The sequence below is a fragment of the Mus caroli genome, unplaced genomic scaffold (genome assembly GCF_978045245.1).
Source record: "Mus caroli unplaced genomic scaffold, Mus_caroli_1 scaffold_20, whole genome shotgun sequence".
Classification (NCBI taxonomy): domain Eukaryota; kingdom Metazoa; phylum Chordata; class Mammalia; order Rodentia; family Muridae; genus Mus; species Mus caroli.
Window position 1 is genome coordinate 50,573,135 of NW_028227275.1, and position 13,534 is coordinate 50,586,668.

A 13,534-nucleotide genomic window follows, 5' to 3' on the forward strand; every position below is an offset into this window, starting at 1 on the left:
TTTGAAAATTTTAATAATCAACTCATTCAAATGCTGCCTTCACCAACTTGGCAAATGCCTTCATCAGTCCTGCCCCATGAACTGAAATGTCATCGCTGCAACATTAACTGTCTCAGCTGTTAAAGGGAGACGTAAGGAAGGAGACTCAGATCTTCACCTGCCCAGGTTTGGAAGCAGATGGTTTTGAAGGATCTAGTCCAGACATGCATCTCTGATTAGCTGGGAGTGTGAGCAAGGGGTGGGTCCCAGAAAGAAAAGAATCCAAAGTCTAAAGCCATAAAATGTTCTGATTTCCACCTCTGACTCTGTACTGAAGCAGCTCTGGATGGTCAGGCACAGCTGAAGCCTACAACAGAGTTCCCTGGGCCAGGTGAGTACCCCCTCTCCACAGCAGAAACAAACAAGGGAGGGTCATCAGGGCCTCGAGTGGGGCTCAGTCTTAACACAAGAGATCAGCCTCTTGTGCCTGTCAGTCAGTAGTTGCAAGCTGGTAGTGAGTGGCTGAAACTTGACCCCCCAGAAGCGAACAGGAACTGTTTATCAAGCAATGTCCGCAACAGCTGGAGAACAAATGTTCCATGCTATGAAGTCCTGGGAAGTGGGGTTACTACCGGCCTCTCTCCAGGGAGGAGTCTGCTACCAGGAGCCCAGCCCCACTACCCAGGATCACTTGGTGATTCTGAGAGCTAAGAGGAATGACACCCCTTCCCTTCTAACCCTGGAACCTTAAGCACACAGAGAGACAGATTTGAAAAAGCAAAGCAAGGAAGACACTTGGGAAAGTCCACCCTCTTTTTCCCATATCCTCCCTTTACACCAAGTGCCCAACCCTGAGACCTTGAGAAAGTTTACTCTGCAAATGCCAGGGCTCCTTCTGACCTAACATAACTGAAAACCCAATCTTCTAAGGGTGGCTGCCAGCAGCCACTCTGTCACACTGACTCCATACCTCTCGGTACCTGCCTTTCTCTGCCTAACATGCCCATACACACATCTACACATATGTACATATATGTGCACATATTATATACACATACACACGTATGTGTAAACACACACTACACTACCCTCTCTGCTCTCTTGACTTCTTCTGCACTGTCTGCTTAGGGTCACATTCCCATCAAGGTTTTCTCAACCTTCTAACCCAGACCTCCCATGGACAGATCTTACCCATTCTACACATTCCCTGGCACCCGGCTCATTGCTCTGCAGACAAAGTCCTGAAGGGCAGTCCTGTGCGCTCCCACACACTCTCCTAGCCACAACCTTCCCAGCTATCAGGATCCCATCGCTGATTTCCTCCTTGCTCTGAGCAGGAGTGAGATAGAAGCAATGAACTCCCCATCCTGGAGATTAGAATGGGACCTCTCTTAACAGAAAACCAGACAGAAGTCAGGTGAGATTCGGGCTGTAGGGCAGGTATTATTGGCTTTTATTACTAAATTCTAACCTCAGGCCCTGGCCCGATTAATCCTTGCAGCCCACCCTCAGGCAAGCACTAGTGTTCCTGTGTATCCATAGAAACAGACTTAGACACTGAGATGCAGGAGCAGAGCCAGGGCTAGGCCTGGCCTGTCTGCTTGGAAGATTCATGTTCTGGCCCACTAAAAGATTGAAAGATTCTCCTAGATCTGTCTCTGCCTCCCACAGGCTAAGGAAACGGGAGAGATTTGCAGAAAGTCTGAGGCTGAGTATAATTCACCAAGTCCCTAAGGTTCCTTAAGACACCAGACAACTGGGTCTGAGGCTCCTCACCTGGCTGAGGAGCCTGGGAGAGAAGACCAAAAAATTCTCCCTCTGCCCCTCCCATCCTGCCAGTCTACCTTCACCCCAGGGCAGTCTGCCCAGTCCTGAAGATAAGGTGGGCAAGGTAACAGGGCACAAGCGTTCTATGGGTTCATTACTAAAAGATGGACTCCTGGGAAAACCTCAGCCCGGGAGAGGAAGTTTGAGGAGGGAGAAAGACTGCACTATTGAGGAGGCTAGCCACCTGGTGTAGTGGTTTGAATAAGAATGGGCCTCAATAGCTTCATACATTTAAATGCTTAGTCCCCAGAGAGTGACTAACAAAAGCCAATGGTACTATTTGAAAGGATTAGAAGGATTAGGAGGTTTTGTTTTTCGTTTTGTTGGAGGAAGAGTGTCCCTGGGGGTGGACTTTGAGGTTTCAAAAGCCCATTCCAGGTCTAGCCCCACCCCCACTCTGCCTCAGTAAAGCTCTCGGCTATTTCACCAGCGTCTCACAAGCTGCCATGCTCCCTGCTGTGATGATAATGAACTAAAACTCTGAAACTGTAAGCAAAAGCAAGCCCCCAATCAAATGCTTTTGTTTATAAGTTACCTTGGTCACCGTGCCTCTTCACCTCTTCATGGTAGTTAAGAGAGAAGTTGGTACCACGCCTAACCATGCTGTTTGCTGAAGAAATATGGAAGACGTGGAGACTTTAAACTCTTGAAGTGTTTTGTTGAACACTCTGAGTGGGGTTTAATGGGAACTAACACGCTTACTAACAGAAGCATGGAAGACAGAGGTACTGAAAGCAATGTAGATTATGACAGCCTGGCTCAAGAGATTTCAGAAAGGACGAAGATTAGTAGTAAGTGGCCTAGAAACTGTTCTTGTGGTATTTGGTGAAGAAGATGACTGCTTTCTGCCCTTGTCCTAAAATTCTGTCTGGGGTTAAATTGAAGGGTTTTGGATTAATGGTGTTAAAATGGATGATTTCAAGACAGCCTAGCATTGGCTATGCCATGTGGTTATTAGTAGTCACTTTTGTGCAGGTATACAATGAAAAGGAGTAAGTTTGACAAAAAGAAATATATAAAATGTAAACTATGAAAAGAAAATGAGCGTTGGGCTAGGTGGTGTCGGAGCAAAGTCCAGTGCTCAAAGAGATAAAAAGTTTAAAGAAAAACCTGATATTAAATAGAATAGAGGAGTAGTGACCTCAGGGCTAGACCCTACCCAGCTAAGCTTCCAACCTGTGAAAAGGAATGAGAGAAAAGTTTAAGTAGTGAAGGAAACCAACAACAACAGAAAGCTCATGAAAAAGTAATTGAACAAGGGGGCTAAGTTCCCGCTCCACCAGACAGCAGAACTTGGCAGCTCTGGCCACATGACTCTGGTTTTAGAGGGAAGGATACAAGAAGGGGAGCTGTGAAATCTTCCTCCATGGCCCAGAGAAGCCACTGAGGACAAGCATGTGTCAGTGTTGTCTCTGCATGGAGGCCCAACACCCCCATAGAGTGAAGCTGTGATGGCGACACTTAGATTTTACTGGAGAGCGCAAAATGAGGATACCTGCCATGGAGAGTTGCAGACTAGGTGTGGAACCATCCCAAGAGAGAGAAGTGTGTTGCAGTCAAAGGTAAAAGGAGTTGGAGATCACAGGAGCACTTTGGCATCAGGTGTGGAGATGCAGAGTTTGGCGTTTGCCCTGCTCATTTTCAATCTCAGTTTGGTCCATTACTTCCTCACTAAGCTCCCTTTACTCCCTTTTGGAATGGTAATATAGATTTTGTGTTATCATACACTGGAAGTATGTGAACTGTGTTTTGATTTTATCTTGTAGGAGGTTACAGTTAAGAAATTGCCATGAGAAGTGGGGGGCGCTATGGGGGACTTTTGGGATAGTATTGGAAATGTAATTGAGGAAAATATGTAATAAAAATATTAAAAAAAAAAAAAAAGAAATTGCCATGAGTCTCAGAAGAGATCTTGAACTTAGGACTTTTAAACCATGTTAAGACTGAAAGCTGATGGGGACTTTTGAAGTAGAAGTCAGACTAAATGAATTTTGCATTATGATATGGCTATAAGCCTATGTTGGCCAATGTGGTGGTTTAATTAAGAATCCACCCCACCCCCACCCCCGCTCCTATAGGCTCTATTGAATGTTTAGTCACCAAGGAGTGGTCCTGTTTGAAAGGATTAGAAGGATTAGGAGGTTTGAACTTGATGGAGAAAGAGTGTCAGTGGGGGTGGGCTTTGAGGTTTTAAAAGTCCATGCCAGTCCCAGTCCCAGTCCCCCCCCCCCCCCAAAGCTCTCAGCTCCTTCACCAGGGCCATGCATGGCAGCATGGTGACATGCTCCCTGCCATGACAATAATGAACTAAACCTCTGAAACAGTAGGAAAGCCCCTAATTAAATGCTTTTGTTTATAAGAGTTACCTTAGTATTGGTATCTCTTCACAGCAATAGAATAGTGACTAAGACACCAGGTTGCAAACTAAGGTCTCAAGTTCATGTCTGGGGAAGTGGGAGATTTCACAAGAGAGCCTGATTGGGAGCACTGTGTAGAAGTTAGAAGGCTGTGTTTTTTCAGAACAGTAACTGATCTTTTAGTTGTGTGGTCCTTATCTTGAGGACATGGCTCAGTCAGCAGCCTGTGTTTTGCAGAACAGTAATGACAACTTCCTGCTTGTCAGGTCCTTATCTTAAGGACATGACTCTGGAACAAGAGCGAAGGCTAGAGCCAGGCAATGGAAACTGGAAAAAAAAAAAATGACAAGACAGAGTCACCATAGCTAGCAGCAAGATAAAGTCACCATTGGCTACAGCAAGACAGAGTCACTGTTGGCAATGGCCTAGTGCCATTACACTCTTGATTTTGGAACGTGGCAAGGGACTTTATAACCCACACCCCTTTCCCTCTGGTGTCTAAGGTCTGCCCCCTCAGGCCCCACCCCCTTAAGAATATACAAAGTTCCTTTTAGCATCATTCCATTCCAATTTCAAGTTGGAAATAAGCCTTGAGATCAGAGCCCAATCCCAAGCTCCACTAAACAGTGGGGAACAGATACCCAAAAACTCCTCAAACCAGAGGTTTGGAAGTTTGTCATTAAACCCAAAGCAAACCCTACAGAATATCAACTGGCATATATGGCTGGACTCCAAGGAAGAAGATCCTACAGCAAACTAAATGTAGGAAGTGTCCATAATATCAGAACAGAACACATCCCTTCAGGAGTCCTCAAAGCCTTGAAAAAGTAAGAAGGTAATGTGTAAGGTTTCCTAAACTTGTTTAACCATGGTCCCTTTTAATGTAGGAGCAATGTTCCATGGGATGTGCTTTGGGAAAGGGTACTCTTGAGTCCAACTCTTTATTGGATATTTGAACCATTTCCACTGCCACAGCGTATAGAAGCAAGCACCCAGGTGTAGACACCTCCCCATCTCCAGTGACCACATGGCCGCCACCACTAACCACCACAGGCCATCCCAGCTCTGCCCCCAAGAAGCTTCACTTGAAGTCATAGTTACATCAGAAAGGCCTGGGGAAAGCTACACCATTAGAGCCAAACATTCCCAGATCAGCTAACAGAGAAGAGCCACACAGCTATCTCTCTGGGTTCCGCTTCTAAAGCCCAAGGAAGAAAATGCTCTCTCATCCTTCCCACTAAACCAAGGGCTGTCACTGCCAGTTAATGGAGATATCGGCTAGGGTGTCCCAGCAGTCCAGGCCAAGAACACAGGAGTTGGGATCAGGCCAGCTTACCATGCTTCCACTCCCATGTATTGGCTGTGCAACCTTAGATGTGTGATTTAGCTTCTCTGAGCCTCATCTGCAAAATGGGAGAACATCATTCCCCTTGTAGGGCTGGCATGCAGATACCAACAGATGATGCATATAAAATGCTTGTATCAGTGCTTGGAACAGAGAAAGGACTCATGAGTGTTGGTGTTGCAGACATTGTTAAGTACTGACTCTCTGGCTCCATGTGGGCTCAGAGTAAGCCCTGAACAGAAATCTCCTTCCCTTCTCTCTCCTATCTCCTCAAACCCAGAAGGCATGGGCATCATCGAAGGGTCATGGTTCGGTTCCCATTACCTTCAATTGTCTCATTCTAAGCCACAGGTTGGGAACTGTTCACAAAATGCTCACATGAGCCAGGCCTCTTGACCCCTAGCTCTTGCTTACCTTCCAGGCAGCCAGTGGAAGCTCCCTCTTGTACTAGCTGGGCATGAAGTTCATCTGGTCTTCATTTCCCTGCAGCCCCAGAGAGGCTGAGAACATTGATAGACTCAAGATCATTTAAATCAAAGTCAATGGGCTTCTACTTTCTGAGTCTCCACTTGGCTTTGCAGGGAGCCTTTTTCTCTGTCTGTGCTTGTTATATGTGTGTGTTTCCTCACCGCTAATAGAAAGCCTTGCTTTATCATCTGAAAATAAATCAAGGTCAAAAGCTACTGGACAAGGCCATCACTATCCACGGGGCAGAGGTGACAGCAAGAGTTGCATCTGATCCTTGGACACAAGCTCAACTTTAACAAGGTCTTCTTCTTGGTCTACAGCCAGGGTTCCCTGCCAGGGTCAATGGCTGTACAAGCTCCCGCAGCGGTTCCCCGCAGTGTTACTGGAGAAGTCTCTCGATGGCAGAACCTAGGACCTGCCCAGCCTGCACAGAAAGTAGCCCAGCCCCAAAAGCTGGTTCCAGATGGGCACCTTGAGAAAGCCCTGGAAGGAAGTGACCTTCTACAGAAGTTGGGTGTGAGTAGGGAGGTGACACCCAGGGAAGAGGTTAAGTGGGGAGCCCCCAGCTCCCAGTTACACTTCTCCTAAAACTGAAATCTGCAACAGGGAGGCTGGGGCTTTGTGGAGTGTGAACAAGGGCCCAAGATGCCAGCCATGCAGAGACAGAGCACAATGCATGCCCCAAGTGGGATTTTGACATCCTTGCCTGTCCCTCCAGTGGGCCCTGGGGAGGGGGTCCCTCCTTGATGACCAAGCTCCCTGAGAAGTAAGGAAAGGAACTCCCACCAGTAGGTCCAGGCACTGCTAGTCATGTAGGGCTAGCCATTTGCCACCTCACCTTAGCTACTTCCGGTTTCCCACCCAGGGCTTTCACATCGCCATTGCTTTTGCACACCTGGCCTTTGGTGGATACCTGATCTCCACAGTCAAGAATCTGCACTTGGTGGTGTTGAAGTGCTGGTATCCACTCTGGGGAACTGTCTCTGTGAGTAAGAACCCGAATCAGTGGGTACAGAGGTACGCAGGGCCTCTGGGAGGCCCTGGCACTGAAGGCTGAGCACAGCCAAGAGGCACAAAGAGTAAGCCTGCCTGCCTCCATCTTCCCTCTCTATGTTCCATTCCCTCAGTTACACTATCCATAGCTCCTTCCTGAGAGTGCCTGTCACTCATGGGACCTGTGGACCCTCCTTTAATTGACCATGTATGTTGGGTAGAGAGAAGAGCCAGCATGAGCTAGGTTCCTGGGCCACCAGCCAGAATGAGAGACAGTATGGGACACACACACACACACACACACACACACACACACACACTATTCAACAGAGGATCCATACTCCTCCGGGACTCCAGGGCACTATTCTAGCCCTGAAAACTGCCTTCACACTCAGCCCCAGCTCCATAGTGTCCTCTTGGGCAAATGTCTTCACCCCCATTCCCAGCTTCCCCTCAGTCCTCTATCCCCACTGCCCCAGCTTGGCATTCCTACTACAATAACAGATCTTCCTACACATGAAGTGCCTATCACCCCATGTTCCCTAGGATGGCCACATAGCAAGGACTCAGCATACATATAGAAGATAGGTCAGAAACACCCTATCTAGGTCTCAGAGCCAGAAGCAATGTCCTCCCTAGAGCAGGAGCAAGGCTGAGGGAGGGTAATTGCTGTGACCTAGCTGTGACCTGCATGAAGCCTGCTGGTTTGTGTCCTCCACGGGCAAGACATTGAGGGGCAGAGGCTGCAGTGGGCTTGCTCAATCCAATTGGCGTTCTGTACCTCACCAGCCAACAGGGCTTTGTTTCATAGAGAATGAAGGGGGACTTTGTGGTCTCAAGGCACCTCAACTTCTCTCCTTTGACCTCCAAATGTGGTCTGCAGTTTCTCATTGCAGGGATGGCAGCCATGGCAACAGTGACATTCCCCAAGACCTCTCTGGTGAGTTGGCACCTTGAAATCCTTCTCTCAAAGCAGGGGGGGTGGGGGAGAGGGGACAAGGGCATCTTACAGGGGTGACCTGGAATGCATCTTCAGGATAAAGGAAGGCATCTGAGAGGCTCCAGGTGCAGAGAACTGACTAGAGTTGACAGAGAAGAAGGGGAGCCCCACCTGGAGCTCCTGACCTCTCAGGAGCCCACCCCCTCCATCTAGAACAAACCTTGGCTTCTTTATTAATTGCTTTTTCAAGCCTGACAGAGACTGGCTTATGGTTTAAGAGGGTACAGTCTACCATAGTGAGGAAGACTTGGCAGCAGGAGCAGGAGGCTGCTTGCTTGCATCTGAATGGATCAGAGAGCAGAGAGACGAATGCCAATGCTCATTTGACCCCTTTTTATTATTCCATCTGGGAACCCCTCCCCCACCAATAGGATGATGCTACCCGCTTTTAGGATGGGTCCTCTCTCATGGGCCAAACCTCTCTGGAATACCTTCACAGACATGCCCAGAGGTGCATCTCCTAGGAGATTCTAAATCTACTCAAGTTAACAATGAAGATTAGGCATCATAGCTTCCTCCCGAATCTGACAAATTTTTCTTCTTTCACAATTTCATACATATGTATTGTATACTTTGATCATATCTCTGCTCCCACTTTATCCTCCCTTATGCCTTCCCCCTCCCACCAAACCCTTTCTTCCTCCCTCAGCACTCAAGTTCCCCTCCTTCTTTCTTGTCTTGTCTTTTGTTTTGGGGTTTGTGTCCCATTGTGTTTTAGTTAGTGTCAGTTGCATGCACATGGGTGGGAGTTATTTACTTGAGCAAGGACAAACTCCCATGGCCTGCACCACTGAGAAATATGATACCTACCCCCCCCCCAACAAAGCCTAACTACCTAGTGCTCCTCAGAGCAAATCTAGCACGCCTTGAACTCACTCAGTACATGGCAATTGAGGACCACCTGGCTCTGCATCCCTTCCCCGGGTCCTAAAGCCACTTCTCGGTAGTCCTCAGGTCCTCATCTTCTCTAACCCACACCCTCTCTTAGTGTTAACTTCTATCCCCATCAACTGTGGTCTGGAGGAGTCATCCCACACTGTCTCCTCACTGCAGCCCAGGGGTTTTATTCTAGAGTTTAAGTCCTACCATGTCCTTGAGCTTCTTGAGGGGCATAGAGAATGGGCACATGACCCAGCAGAGGCAGAAAATGCCTGGCAGAGACCTGCCTGACAGGAAGCCCTGTTTCAAGGTCCCAGCAGGACAGGTGGAGAGGAGGAAGACCCTGGAAGATTAAGGGGCAGAGCTCTTTCAGGCTCTTCCTACCCTTCTCTGTGTGGTCCTCTGGATGTTAGACTCTGAGAGCTGGTGAACCTGATGTAGGATGGTCACTGGGGAGTGTGTTGTAATGTATCCTTCTTTAGTATAAGCCTCCTGCACTTGACAGCGGCTCTTGGTCCTTCCAATGTGTCTGACAGAGGATGAGCATGCCGGGGGGGGGGGGGGGGGGCCTTCCCAGCAACCAAGGCCTGGTGTCACTTAGCAGCCTTGAGCTCAAAAGACAGGCAGAGCCTCCAGATGGGGGTGTAAGTGTCACAAACCAATTTCCTGGAAGGAAGGCCTTGAGCTGGATCACTAAGCTTTGGCCACCAGCTCTAACATTTCAACTCTGCTTGCAGAAGATTCTCTGTGTGATAGCCAACGTTATCAGCTTGCTCTGCGCACTGGCCGGCTTCTTTGTCATTGCCAAGGACCTCTTCCTGGAGGGTCCTTTTCCATGGCCAATCTGGAGACCCTACCCTGACCCCACAGTGAGTTCCCCTCCCCTCACGGGTCCTCTGAGTCCAAGGAGGGAACAGCCTTGAGCTTGGCTGAGAAGAAGCAATCAGTGCTCAGAAAACTTGTCCCTGAACCAGGCACTGCCAATCTATACACATCCCTCTGAAGGCATGGCGGAAGCAACATGGCTGGCCTTCTCACGAGTCAACAGTAGGAAACTGGACTGTGCTTCAAGTCACCATGTCCAGTCCTCCTTTTACACATGGGAAAATTGAGGCCCAGGGAGAGGGAAAGTCCTGCCTGGTGCTGAGCAGCCAATTCACTGCCAGACCACGCCCTAGAACTCCTGGTTCCATAGCTAAAGCACCTCCTCCCAACAGCCTTGCAGAACAGGCTAAGTCCTCTTTGCTGCCCCCCTTTTATGGGAGTGAACACTGAGGTTCAAAATGGATAAATTAGTGGCCAGAGGCCGTGCAGCAAGTCCAGGGTACAGGGAAGACTTAAAGCCTGGTCTGCAACAGCCAGCCCAGTTCTCTCTCACTGCACCGTTGCTCCTCTACCACAGGAGAAAACACTGTCACTCTAGGGTGCCTCTCAGTCAGGTTCCAAAGTGACCCAAGTTGCATACGCACACAGGTTTCCCTGGTGCGTGTAGATCTCTTCCTGGAGATCCTCCTGTCAGGGCCCACAGCCATCACAGCCTGGAGGGTGAGTGGTCAGTAGCTTTGCCCCAGTGGCTTCCACTCACCCACCCCCAACCCTGCTATAAAACACACTTTCTCTCTGGGTCTAGGCAACTCCATCCGCCGAGTAGAGTTGTCCAGATGACCCTTAGGGCCTTTTCCAGTTCTCCCAGGGGCTTGAGAGACTCTCGGGTCCTCCTGCTTCAGGAAACATTCACCTAATGTGCCCAGCATTGGGCATAGGGCATAATGGAAACTGCCCCAATCCCTCAGAATCCCTCCCTACACTCTGAGGGGAGCAGAAGCCCTGCTGTTTCTTAGCAAGGCAACCTATCCTTCTTCCTGCAGACCTACATCCAAAGGCTAGAGCTGACCCTGTTCTGTTTCACCTTCCTGGAGATCTTCCTGTCGGGGCCCACAGCCATCACAGCGAGTAGGATGAAACGCCTACAAGCAGAGGTGAGGCCTTCCTGTGGACAAAACCCTCAGGGCATGGAGATACATTAGACAGCAGAGAGCTCAGAATGGACAGACAGCAGGCAATGGTCACAGGCTGAGCACTTAGGAGATAGAGTCCTCTGTGGAGCACTACATGAATCTGCATATAGTTATGTAAGTATGAGCCATAATGACACAGATAAACATAGCTTTATTTCAGCTTCTTTCAGGCAGGTGTGTACTTGCCACGACACAGTTAAGTAAACCAAGGCTTAGAGAAATCACACCACCCCCTAAAGCTCGAGCAGACCAGCCCACGTTGGGATGAGCCACTTGCCCACAGTCAACAGGACTCTGGAGCAGAACTAGAACTCAAACCCCACCTACTGACCCCTGTGGATCTTTCTCAATCAGTGTTGGGAAGACAGTCACACGTAGACATCTAGAAGTTCCCTCATCAAGCCTCATGTAGAGCTTGAGATTTTGAAAGTGACCCTGCCAAGACACACCTCATAAAGAACTGATCGTCTATGTACTAGACCAATAAGAACAGTGATTTTTCTTTTGCAGGACAAGGATGACACCCCTTTCGTTCCTGACACACCTGTGGAACTTAAAGGTCTATCACTGGGGCCACCACCATCCTATAAAGATGTGGCCCAAGGTAACACACAGCATGAGCCAAGTAAGAGGCAAAGGGATTCTCATTCTGGGCTCCACAGATCTTCGAAAGGAAGTTACCATGGCCCCTTCTCCCTGGCTTAGACAGGGACTAGTTCCCCCTGGGAAAAGGACAGTGATGTTTCTAAAACAGTCCACCAAGGAAAAGGTGGTGGTCCACTCCCCTAGGCCACCCCAGACCCAGATACCTCAGTGCCTAAGATACCAGCCTCCTCTACTGGATCAGAATAGAACCAGGATGTCCTCCTTGCCCACCTCCAGGGTGGCTCTTAGGTGACCCCTGCACACCCCAGCCTCCCACCCACAGCAGGTGTACAGTGGCTGCCCATGGCCAGACTGGATGGCATAAGCTATGTCTAGGGTAGTCAGTCATGAATCTGAATCACTGGGTTTCCCCAAACCAGCCAGAGGAACATCAAACTAAAAACCACACAGGGTCTCTGTCTCTGGGGCCTCAAGTGTCTCCGTCTGTAAATGGAGGAGAAGTGACGGCCATGACGCAGAAGCTCCTGAAAGCTCAGAAACCTGAGATTAGAAGTAGAGTTCAAGAAGAAATTCTAGCCTGGGAATTCTAGACCTACTCATGCTGGTGAGAAAGTCGAGGAAAGGCCCTGCCTTCCTTGCTTCCCAACCTTCAGTGATCAGAGTTCACTGGCCAGACTGGCTTATTTGTGAGCCACACTGGATTCCTTCCAATTCTTTAAGTTAATTTGTTTCTTATATTATTATAATGGATCTCTATCTAGCAATAAAATCTTTTGTAACCAAAGTAAGCCCCCAAAATAACAAACATGGTAAGAATAAGTATCACCAGAGTCTTGGCCCTCTAGCATGACCTCACCTGCTGCTCACAGCTCACCCTTGACCTGCTGCAGCCTCCCTAAGCTACCATGAGATTCCCTAGCACCCAAGCACACACTGCCACTGAGCCATAACCCAGGCTCTTCCTTTACCGGGACACTCCTCCTCTGATACTGGCAGAGCCCTGGCCACCAGCTCTGTACTGCTGCTGGCCTCTGACTCTTTCCATCAAGCTCTGCTTCACACAGGCCCAAGGACCTTGAGAAAGTAGTCTAAGTCTACTAGACTTTCCCAGTAAGTGCTAGTGTAGCCCCGAGCTGAATTCCTGCCCCACTGAGGGTGCATAGGTGGTTGTGGCATGGCCCTGGATCTCCAGAAGGAATATTTCACAAGGGAGGGGAGGTGCGACATTCAAATACCAGCATCATCAGCCCTCTTAGTTCAAGTGAACCCTGTTCTTCCAGCAGCCTGCCTACCCACACAACAAGAGCTTGGGAATCTGGGTCCAGGGAGAGCTCAGTCATGCTATTGACTGCCAAGTGTCCCTGCATCTATTTGATTCTAAACATCATTGAACTGTAAATGATACAAGTTCATTTAAAGGTAGAGGTTATTACATGTACATCCTAAGGGCTTATAGTTCAGTTGGTAGAGGGTTTTCCTAGCTGGGAAACAAGCAAAGTAGGTCTCTTCACCTGACTCAGTTTGTAGAAAAGATGTGGATTTGAACTCTGACCTCAGTTACATTTGCTTAAACTTGGAATTCTACTTTCCCGTCTCATCAAACTGTGTACTTTAGCACCGAGGCAGGTCATGGATGCCTAATGGTTATCCCCTTGTCCCACAGGTAAAGACTGAGTTCCTGCAATGCCAAGTCCTTCCCTGCCTCCCATTGGCTGGACTCCGGTGATGACACAGGCGTGACTTGCACAAATAAATGCATAACCACTATGAAAAGAAGCTGGGGTGTCCTGAGAGTGTGCTGGGAACAGAGAGGATTGGAGTGGAGGAGTCAAGAGGCCTCTCCCATCATCCCATCAAGGGATGCCTACAGGTCTAACTGTCCAGTATAGGCATACGTTTTTTACACCTTATTTTTAATAAGGGTTCGTTCTCTCCTCTAACCCACCACCCACTAGAGGTCGTGGAAGAGAAAAGTTATTAGGATGTGGGGGAAGTGGACCTGTTCAGCAATAGTGCTTTGGGGGGCGAGATCGATCTTCTTTCTCAGCAATTCAGTCCCTTA

General features: G+C 48.8%; 1 protein-coding gene across 1 annotated transcript; it reads left to right on the top strand.

The window, feature by feature from the left end:
* Window positions 1-326: 326 nt before the first annotated feature.
* Ms4a10 (membrane spanning 4-domains A10) lies at window positions 327-12,559 on the top strand. The gene is made up of 8 exons (XM_085834156.1): window positions 327-370; window positions 6,297-6,492; window positions 6,842-6,961; window positions 7,853-7,909; window positions 9,586-9,717; window positions 10,717-10,827; window positions 11,377-11,470; window positions 12,417-12,559. The coding sequence occupies exons 2-8, from the start codon at window positions 6,319-6,321 to the stop codon at window positions 12,557-12,559; spliced, it is 831 nt and encodes a 276-aa protein (XP_085690282.1). The 5' UTR covers window positions 327-370; window positions 6,297-6,318.
* Window positions 12,560-13,534: the final 975 nt, after the last annotated feature.